This window comes from Filicampus tigris, chromosome 20 (genome assembly GCF_054856515.1).
Source record: "Filicampus tigris isolate MCC_2025a chromosome 20, RoL_Ftig_1.0, whole genome shotgun sequence".
Classification (NCBI taxonomy): domain Eukaryota; kingdom Metazoa; phylum Chordata; class Actinopteri; order Syngnathiformes; family Syngnathidae; genus Filicampus; species Filicampus tigris.
This window is the reverse complement of record NC_141236.1, coordinates 606,732-617,500: the sequence shown is the minus strand read 5'-3', so window position 1 is coordinate 617,500 and position 10,769 is coordinate 606,732. Positions and strand designations below refer to the sequence as shown.

Below are 10,769 nucleotides of genomic sequence, written 5' to 3'. Positions count from 1 at the left end.
TGAGACCCTGCTGGACCGGGAATCAGTACCATTATTCATTACATTATTCATAATAAATGCCATGCATTGCATTGGCAAATGTATCTGAAATGTATTTTTCTTTCAATTGTTCACTTAAATTCAGTCAGTTCTTGTTACATCAATACAATTTAAAGTAATAAACTGTCCTTAATGTTTGGGCTAAAATAGCCCCTACTGTAAATACACAAAACATTTGCATTTTAAAGTTTGAATTCAATGTGTCTTAAATTTCAAGTTTTCTTGCTTATAGACTAGTCGACTAGTCGCAAATAAAATTTGAGACTAGTCGGCGGGCAAATTAGTCGAAATTCCCATCCCTACTATATATGTATGTATATATGTGTATATATATATGTATGTATGTTTATATATGCATGTATATGTATATGTATATGTATATGTACAGGGGTGCACATAACTGGTACGCATGCCCAACAGAAATCACCGATGTGTAACGTCATGTGAGTCACAACGCGCCTTTGCGTACCTGTGGTGCAACGGATCTTTATCTGTGATCCATACGGATCAAGCATCCCGGTTTGGGTCGGGCACGATCCGCAGAATGGTTGGTGAAAACAAATTGTGCGCGTTCACATTAAGTCAACGTAATTCGGCATTAACTGTAATAGCAGCAGAGAAAGTTGAAAACCCTCATGGCTCACATAAGTCGCATATGGGAGCGCTTTGCAAACATACTCAACGAACGCACCACCTCCGCAAAGGCTAACTTCAAAATAAAGCTTTAAAGTAGACTTTTACTTTGAAGTTAACCTGCGTGGTGGCATAACAGCTAATTTGACTTCCGTTTTCGACGTCTCAGCTTTCCACCTAAATCAACACAACGCAATCCCAAAGTCATATTCAGTCGCTAATTTAGGACGCTAAAAAAAAGCTAGTTAATTACGCTGTCATTGTATGATACGGCACAAGACTCCGGCGCTAGTGGCTAGCAGCTGTTATCATTAGCAACAAGTGCCTGGCTAGTACCGCTGCTCCTCTGCTTACGTATTTTTTAACTTCTTTTTCAATATTGTGGAGATTATTTTGTAATGCGCTGCACTTCAAGGTCTTTTTCATTATGAAAAAAAATAAATAAAATAAAACCTTGTCTTCATTTAGTTTATAAAAACACTTTTGCTCATTAAATAATTTTAAGAAAACATTCACTTCAGAAATGTCTGGCAGGATACCTTATTTTATATATTTTATACACCACGTATAAAATAAGAATGTATTCTGCCTTATATTGCGTTCTTAAATGGCCATATTATACAATACAATACAAAAGCAAAAGTTACAAAATAAAGCAAGATGCCTCCGCTAGAAGGGGAAGCACTTTGAGCGTCTTTTTTTTTCTTCTTTTATTTGCACATAACTCACCAATTCACATTTCTAATCTACAAAGTAGCAAACAAGTCAGTAAAACATTCACAATCGTAGTTTCGTTTTTCCATCCCACAGCTGCCTATGGATCAAGGTGGTGGAGAGGGTAAAGCCATGTACATCGACACAGAGGGAACCTTCAGACCAGAGAGACTCCTGGCAGTTGCCGAAAGGTGAGTCGGGAGATATTTTACCACAATGACAACTAGGGGTGAAACGAGTCCTTGAGTAATTTACATCCCTTGATATAAAGGGAAGTAAATAAATACATACATACAATACATACTGTCAGATTATGTTTACCGCAGGACAATCGGGATAAATCCTGGCCGATGCTCCGTTTAAAGGGTAAAGCCTCACTCGCTCTCACGCGGTCACGCAAGGGGATGGGAATGTTAAGTTGGTGTCAAGATAAAATTGTTTTGGTGACTCACTGCCTTTAGTTTTACGGAGCCTTACGTCGCTTATTATCCCTGATGAGTAACCAAATAGAATCAAGGCGAATAATTCCACCACTCCGTTTTTATAGCAGCTCTATCTCTAAGAATCGTTTGCAACTTGTTACAGACCTTAAAAAAAATTGCTACCCTTGTCAGGAGCATACGGATTTGTTTATTGTATTATTAAACCGAAGTAACTATTCAATTTCGTTAATGACAAAACCCGTTATGGGTGCAGTCGTTCATTCATTGAAGAGGTTGAATGGTTAAAATAAAAATGACAAAAGGAAATTTAATCTATAGTTTTACCAAATTTAATGAAAATGTAATAATTCAACCAATAATCATAGATCAAAGTCGATCACACACACGATGTGTAATAGTCAATAATCCCAAACAATTGCAAAATGAAAATATTACAATAGTCAAAATAATAATAAAAAATTAATATGAGCAGAGCTGGGTAGAGAAGCCAAAAATTTTACTCAAGTAAAAGTACTGTTACTTCAGAATAATATGACTCAAGTAGAAGCACAACATTTCAGCCCCTGTACTTTTTTTAACAGGCTCCGCAGGCAGAACAACAAAGTAGCCTATGAACTCATATAAACTGTGTGTGTGAGTGCGTGCGTCTGTGTGTTTCAGTTTGTGTGTATTTGACAAAACATGCAAAAACAAATTTTTTTCCCAAAGAATCTCCTTTTCTGTGTCTGCATAGTCAGCTTTTCAGCGTGACATTTCCAAGTGAAGATGAATCCCTTTTTGCTATGTACCTCGCACCAAAGACAAAACGGCTCAAATTCTTCTTCGGCCTAACATCCTCACAAATTGCTCGTTTGTGTCCAGGGATTAAAAAGAGCGCTGTATTTTTAGGGGCACTGTGTTTTATAGTCTCTGTATTTCTAGAAGCTTCCAAATGAGGTCATGGGTAATCACACTGTAAAGCACGTATGTTGCAGCATCAAATTCAATTTGCGTAATCTCATTGAATTATTCTGGCATTACTCATCCCTCATAATTGCCTTTACCTAGTTTACCTTACCCCTATATTCTCAAAAATCCCAGAATGCACGCAGCATCACCTTATCGCTTTCCGGCACGCATGCAATGGAGCATTACCTCGTGCGTGCGATCGTGTGAGCGTGCAGGTTTGTCCCATGCAGCTTCACCCCCCGGATCTGTCTTCATTTCACCCGCTAGACTTTACATTCATTTTAATTAAATCCAATTTATGTTCCTCAAACACATTACATTCTTTCTCACATGTAGTAAATAGACCTAACATGTGTTTCAATTCTTATCACATGTAACGTATTGTGAAAATGATATGTAATTGGGCACACACACATCTATTAATTATATCTACTGATTATATATGCAAGCAATAACATCCCGTCCCCTCACTCCCAAGCTCTCTTGCAGATTTTGACAAACTCTCATTCTTTGTATGTTTTTTTAGCTTATGCAGTCTTCAAACTTCCAAGTTGAAACAAATGCTTCATAAATTTTAGGAACAACTGTCTACTTTTTTGCCTGAGATTGGAGAGAAACTTGTGCTTGCTAAATTCAGTCCCCTTTGGAAAATTCGTGGTTGATGTTTGCATAGAGGGAAATGAAATACCGCTGATGATGTGAAGCCTTGCTCAAATGATGCCAAACATGAGGCAGAATGACCCTGCAGAAAACCTCCCAGCAAAGACCAGCATATGAGCTCACAAGATATGATAGTTTTGCTGTGCATTTGTGCTGGCGTTGCTGTTTTTTGGGGTTTTTTTTTGTTTTGCTTTTTTGTGGGGTTGCCATTACATGCCATCAACAAAAACTGTGTTGAAACGTCCTGTGTTGAACTTCATATTTTTGTTATGCTCTGAATTTTTTCCCCTCCAATTTTGAGAGTGAACTTGGTAGGCAATTGGGCTGAATGATTAATTGCATTTGCAATATAAAAGCGATTTGAGAAAATTTGATTATCACGAAGGCTGCGGTTTAAGGAACTACAGATGATCCATGAATTTCATTTTTTTCATTTCATATACAGGGTCAGGCAAAATAATTAAGGTTAAATAAATAAGGTTAAACAACCTACAAATGTGTCAGATCATGGTTACAGTATAACCCTCATTTTAGGAAGAATTGTAGTATAAACCAGGTAGTGCCCATCAATATGTGATGTGACCTTTGAGACCTAATGGTGAACACTCATGGAGTATTGTACAAACTCCCTTTTAAAATCCCATTTATTATTTTTTTCCCCCAAAATGAGGGTTGTATTGTAACCAGCTGGAAATCTTTGAGTAACCATTGAAGAAACACGACAATGAATAATAAAAAACGTGTTTGTTTTTTTAATAGTTCATTTTCATGTTGGTGCTTGCTATTTGTTGTGTCCCTGCGCACACGTCTCAGCGGAGCCTGTTGAAAAAGCATAAGCGGACAATCTCTTCGGCTAGCTTACAGAGAGTGGACAAAGCCATTGTTTGCGTTTTGGATTTACGGACTCCAAATGTGCCAATCTGCTGCTAAGTTTACCTAACTTTGATCTTTCGCCAAGTGGGAAACTTATAAAACTCAGTCCGTTGTTATATTTTCTTCCTTCGCGATCGTGACCTAACACACCAACGGTTCACCATGTTTATATATTTCGGCCGTCTAAATCAAGCGAGAAATGGCGAGTTTGTCTTGCATGTAACAACAGTGGTCACGTCGCCTCCAGCACGCCCAAAGCATGGCGGCTACCCGGTAGCGACGTCAGCGATGACGCGCCTTGCACCTATACCTTCCATTGCACAATTTTTTGAAAATAAAGTCAGGAAGTACAAATAGTGTAAACAATACAATGTAAAACCTTTAACACTATAAAAAATAAAATACTTCTACTACAACAACTACTGTTGATTTTTTTGGGCTGAAAAGCCTCTGCCAGAGTACATTGTTTCTGCGTCGGCGGGGGTGTTCTGGCTTGGGGATCTCCCCCCCTCCTCCTCCCTCAACTTCTTCGCCTGCAGCTCGTTGCTCTCTGTAGGGTGAGCTTTTTTCATATGTTTGTGTAAATTTGTGGTGTTACCACAGTAGCGGAGCACTTTATTACACAAATCACATTTGGCACTGTCTTTTTCTGTTGTTGTTAAAAAAAAAAAAAAAAAGTCCACACCGTGCTCCGCTTCTTGTTTGGCTCTGTCATTGCTTTAGGTTCCGGCTGCTCTCTCACTCTCCCGCCGCCCTCTCTACCAGGGAGGGGCTAAAAGTGTGCCTGAGTCACTCACTCAGGCAGAGAGTAGCAGGAGGCGCTGGGCGAGGGGGGGGGGGTGGCGCTTTGAGCGAAGTATCGATCCCAGGACAATAGTATCGATCCGAACCAAGTACTTGCTTAGTATCGATAATATCGATATTTGGAACGATCCGCCCACCCCTAGTGGCTGGTGACCGATTTCATTTCTGACACAGGGACAGTGTGCCACGGTGCAGAGTTTGAAAAACACTGATGTAAAGGGCATAGGGGAGCTGACACATTCTTAGGGGGGAGCCAGTACTGGAAAGTCTGAGCTCCTGAGCTGAGGACATCAACTCTGACATGCTCCACATGGTTAGTTAGAAAGGACATAAAGTTTAGTGACTCTGCAACAGGCTGTTTTCTGTTATACAAATTAGTCCAAATCTTGTCAAAATCAATTACTCACCACTTCAAGAACAAAAAAAATTATGTAGATATTGTTAACATGCATACTGTATTTCACTGAGGCCTTTTTCAATTTTCTCTTGGGGTTGGCCAAACTATGGGCATTTCTGTCACCCTGGGTAGTGAGCATGGAGGGGGATACAAAGACGTAATCAATCACGATTCACCAGTAGGGTTCTAATTTCTACATTCAGGTAAATTCATACTTACTATTGAAAATACCGTTTATACCGCACACTTGTACTTCGGTATTTGAAAAGCTTATGTGTCTCTCCCATTTTACATCAGTACCTTACATTAGCAATATAACAGGATTTCCAAAAATCGTGACCCTTGTGAGGATAAGCGGTATGGATAAAGTCTGGTTGGAAAGACCACTTCAACCTGAGTATAATACAGCAAAAATTTGGAAAGTCGTATCAAATTGAACATTTTGTGTGGTGGAAAATGGCATTAACGCTTTTGCGTCATATTTGCTCAAAAAAGCACCTTCATATTCGAGTAAAACACTAAAACTTCTGAATTTCTTAACATATCTCTGTAAAACTTTAATAATAATAGCTCGCCAAAACACATCGACATTATTATAAGAAAATCAATTTTGTTTGGAGAAAAAAAAAAACGTGTTCCCTTGCTATTCTATCGCTGTTTTTGCGCAGTGTGAACAACCAGTCAGCGGAGTGCAGTTTGTGGAACTCAACCCTTTAGCTGCCATATCATTCCAATTTTTACATCAAAGTCAAATTATTATTTATATAGCCCTTAATCACAGGAAAGTCTCAAAGGGCTTCACATATGCACCAGCTCATTTACACAAAATCCCCTGATCTTAAGAAAAAGTGAGAAACCTTGAGAGGAACCACAGATGGGGGAATCCCCCTTCCAGGATGATCAGGCTACAATGGATGCTGAGTGGGCAACATTGAACACACATTATAGTACTATACAGTGTTTGTTGAAGTGATGTGAAAGTTAATCAAATGAAGTGCTGCAGGAAGATAACATTGGTGAAGTGAGCCCCTAGGGGCCCAATGGTCAATGTAGAAATCTTCATAGCAGCGCCTCTGAGGATGTGGTCCGCCTCCGATCTTGTAGCAGTCAGTTGCTGTTGGATCGAAACAGCAACCTCCAATTCGGTCGTCATCACCTAATTCCCAAGCTTGGGAAAAGGGGGCAGAAAAAGAATAGAAGCGGCAGTAAAGAGGCCAAAACAAACAGTTCAACTAAATGCAGAATCATACGAATACGTCTTAAGTCGTGTTTTAAACATTTTTATTGAGGTAGTGCCTCTAATATCCACAAGTAGGGCATTCCAAAGCATCGGTGCCCGAATAGAAAACGCTTTAGAGCCTGCAAACTTCTTTTTGGCTCTCGGGATCACTAAAAGGCCGGCATTTTGTGACTGAAGGTTTCGGAACATATGGTATCACTAAGTCGAGAAAGGAAGGTGCTAAGCCGTGCAGTATTTTGTTGGTAAGTTGCAAAACCTTGAAATCACATCTCAAGTGGACTGGGAGCCAATGCAAATTCGCTAATATCTGAGTAATAGTATCGAACTTTCTCGTCCTTGTCAAGAGTCTTGCTGCAGCATTTTGGACTAACTGCAGACTTTTAATACTAGACATGGGAAGACCAGAGAGCAAAACGTTACAATAATCGAGGCGAGACGTAACAAACGCGTGGATTAAAATTTCTGCATAATATTCGACAGAATTGGACGAATTTGAGCAATATTACGAAGATGGAAAAATGCAATTCTAGTAATGTTCTTAATGTGCATTTGAAAAGACAGAGTTGGGTCAAATATAACACCAAGATTTTTTGTTGAATCACTTTGGGTAATAGTACATTTATCGAGCCTCAGAGTGGTGTTCTTAAATAGGTGCCGATGACGAGCAGGGCCAATAATCAACACCTCGGTTTTATCGGAGTTCAAAAGCAAAACATTGAGAGACATCCATTGTTTAATCTCGGCAAGCACGCCTCTAAATCACAGCAATTAAGATAAGATAAGATAAGAATGCCTTTATTGTTCCCACAGTGGGGAAATTTTCATTGTTACAGCAGCAAAGATATAGGTCACACAGGGACGGCGGCATAATGTAGCCATTAGTGTATAACATTGACGGCAAACATTCAGGATCAAACCTATGTAAATATAAGCAGTAACATGTGTATATACACATGTATATACACACCAACATACATCTACATAAAAAGTATGAGCAACACTCATTTTGGCCTGTACATAGTACAGAGGAAAAATACTCTAAGTAAGTGACAGTGCTGCAGTGCTGTAGTGAAATGTAAGGAACAGCATTGGATGAAAATAAAACTAGACTAACAGTAGTGGGGAATGTTGAGTATTGCACGGTATTACAGTAGTGAGGAATATTGGGTATTGCACGATATGAGCTCAGGTGCAGGACTGCACAATTGCACTAATGTCCGCCAGTTTGTAGAGACTACACAATGTTCTTGTTAAAGAGTCTGACAGCAGCAGGCAAGAAGGAACGGCAGAATCTCTCCTTTGCACAGCGAGGGTGTAACAGTCTGTCACTGAAGGTGCTGTGGAGTGCTGTTAGGGTGCCCTGGAGGGGGTGGTCCGGGTTGCCCAGCATTGATGACAGCTTGGCCAACATCCTCCTGTCCCCCACCGAGTCCACAGAGTCCAGGGAGCAGCCCAGGACAGAGCCGGCCCTCCTGACCAGTTTGTCCAGCCGCTTCTTGTCCCGGGCCGAGACGCCGCCTGCCCAGGTGACCACTCCCTGGAAGATGACCGATGCACCCACCGAGTCATAAAAGTTCCTGAGGAGTGCCCCCTGAACCCCAAAAGACCTCAGTCTCCTGAGTAGTAAGCGTCTGCTCTGACTCTTCCTATAGAGGGCGTCTGTGTTGTCGCACCAGTCCAGTTTATTGTTCAGATGAACACCCAGGTACTTGTAAGTTGAGACTCTCTCAACATCTGTTCCCCGGATATTCACTGGTGCAGGTGAAGAGTGCTGGCGCCTACCGAAATCCACCACCATTTCTTTGGATTTCCCCGCATTGATCAGGAGGCGGTTCTGCTGGCACCAGTCCACAAAACCCTAAGTTCTCTGTACTCCCGATCATCTCCGCCTGTGATGAGGCCGACAATCGCAGAGTCGTCAGAGAACTTCTGCAGGTGACAGGTAGGGGTGTTGTAGTTGAAGTCCGAGGTGTAGAGGGTGAACAGGAAGGGAGCCAAGACAGTTCCCTCTAGGGCCCCCGTGCTACAGAGGAGCACGTCAGACACACAGTCCTGTGTCCTCACATACTGTGGCCGGTTTGTGAGGTAGTCCTGGATCCATGTGGTGAGGTGGTGGGCCACCCCCGCCCGCTCCAGCTTGTCTCCCAGTAGGGTGGGCTGGATGGTGTTGAAAGCACTGGAGAAATCAAAGAACATGATCCTCACAATGCTCCCCGCCTTCTCCAGGTGGGAGAGTGAAGTGTGGAGGAGGTAGATGATGGCATCATCCACACTGATGCCAGGCTGATATGCGAACTGGAGTGGGTCCATTGAGGAGCTCACCAGGGGGCGCAGGTGGACAAGGACCAGTCTCTCCAGGGTCTTCATCAGGTGAGACGTCAGCCCCACTGGTCTGAAGCTGTTGAGCTCCTTCGGGTGGGGGGTCTTTGGCACCGGGACCAGGCAGGATGTTTTCCATAGCTGGGGGACCCTGCCCAGCTTCAGGCTCAGGTTGAACATGTGCTGGACAATTCCACAGCTGGTCTGCGCAGGATTTGAGGAGCTGGGGGCTGATGCCATCTGGACCCGCTGCCTTCATCTTCTTCAGCTGGTTCCTCACCTGAGATGTTGTGAAGGCCAAGGCTGGGCAGGAGGGAGTGGTGGCTATCTGGTGTAGCTGGGAGCTGGAGACTGTGGAGAAAAGGGGGGAGGGGGTGACACGCCCAGCAGGAGGAGTAGGTTGAGGCTGCAGCAGGAGAGACTGAGTGGAGGCAGGCATCTGATCGAACCTATTGAAAAAGAGATTCAGCTCATTTGCCCACTGCAGGTTTCCCCCAGTCCGGGTCTTGGGTTGTCCGTGGCCTGAGATGGTCTTCAGGCCCCTCCAGACTCCCCTGGCGTTATTCTGCAGCAGTTGCTCCTCCATCCTCTTCCTGTAGGACCTTTTCCCCTCTCTGATCCTCCTCCTCAGCTGGCGCTGCACAGTCTTCCGCTCCTCTATGTTGCCTGACGCAAAAGCCCACCTCTTCTCCTTCAGGAGAGCTTTTATGTCTGGTGTGATCCAGGGTTTGTTGTTGGAGAAACACCTTACTGTCCTGGTGGGTATGGTGTTCTCCATGTAAAAATGTATATAGTCTGTAACAGTGTCCGTTAGACTACTAATGTCTTCCCCGTGAGCATCGCTGAATACTTCCCACACAGTTGTGCTGAAGCAGTCCTTTAAGGCCTCCTCGGCCTCTCCAGACCATCTCTGAACCGTGCGGGTCACAGCTGGCTGCCTGCGGACCAGAGGTTTGTACACAGACTGGAGAGCCACCAGGTTGTGATCAGCTGTGCCCAGCGGGGGGAGGGGCAGTGATGTGTATGCCTCCTTGGTGTTGGCATAGAAAAGGTCCAGTGTTTTATTGTCTCTGGTGTGGCAGGTGACATACTGTGTGAATGAAGGCAGAGAGGAGGAAGGGGAGGCATGATTGAAGTCACCAGAGATGAGTACCAGGGCATTTGGGTGCTGTGTTTGTAGCCTGCTCACTGCTGCAGTCAAGACATCACAGGCTGTGTCGCTGCTGGCAGCTGGTGGGACGTAGACGGTCACCGCGATCACATGACTAAACTCTTGCGGGATGTAGAATGGCCTCATGCCAACAGCTAGCTGCTCAATATCCCTGCTGCAAAGCTGCTCCTTAATCGTGATGTGCCCAGGATTACACCATCTATCGTTCACAAACACAGCCAGCCCTCCTCCTTTCCTCTTTCCACTCTCCAGCGTCCTGTCCGCGCGTATGATTTGGAAGCCCTCCAATTCTACGACCGCGTTCGGCGTTAGCGCTGTTAGCCACGACCCAGTGAATAGCATCAGGCTAGCCTCCCGGAAGTCCTTCTCATGCCGGGTAAGCGCCGCTAGCTCATCCATCTTGTTGGGGAGCGATTCCCCATGATAACAGATGGGAGGACGGGATGGTATTGTCTCCTCCTTTCCCGGCGTTTAACCCCCGCACGAGATCCCCGTCTCTTCCTCCTCAGCTCACGGGGGATATCGGGT

At 43.6% G+C, this 10,769-nt stretch overlaps 1 protein-coding gene across 4 annotated transcripts in view; it reads left to right on the top strand.

Annotated features, from left to right (window-relative positions):
* The window catches only part of rad51 (RAD51 recombinase), a 135,126-nt gene that overhangs the window by 57,038 nt on the left and 67,319 nt on the right, over nt 1–10,769 (top strand). For all 4 annotated transcript variants that reach the window (XM_086018233.1, XM_086018236.1, XM_086018235.1 and 1 more), the window contains exon 6: nt 1,483–1,577. In XM_086018233.1, the coding sequence (XP_085874359.1) occupies nt 1,483–1,577 (95 nt within the window). The remainder of the gene's footprint in view (nt 1–1,482; nt 1,578–10,769) is intronic.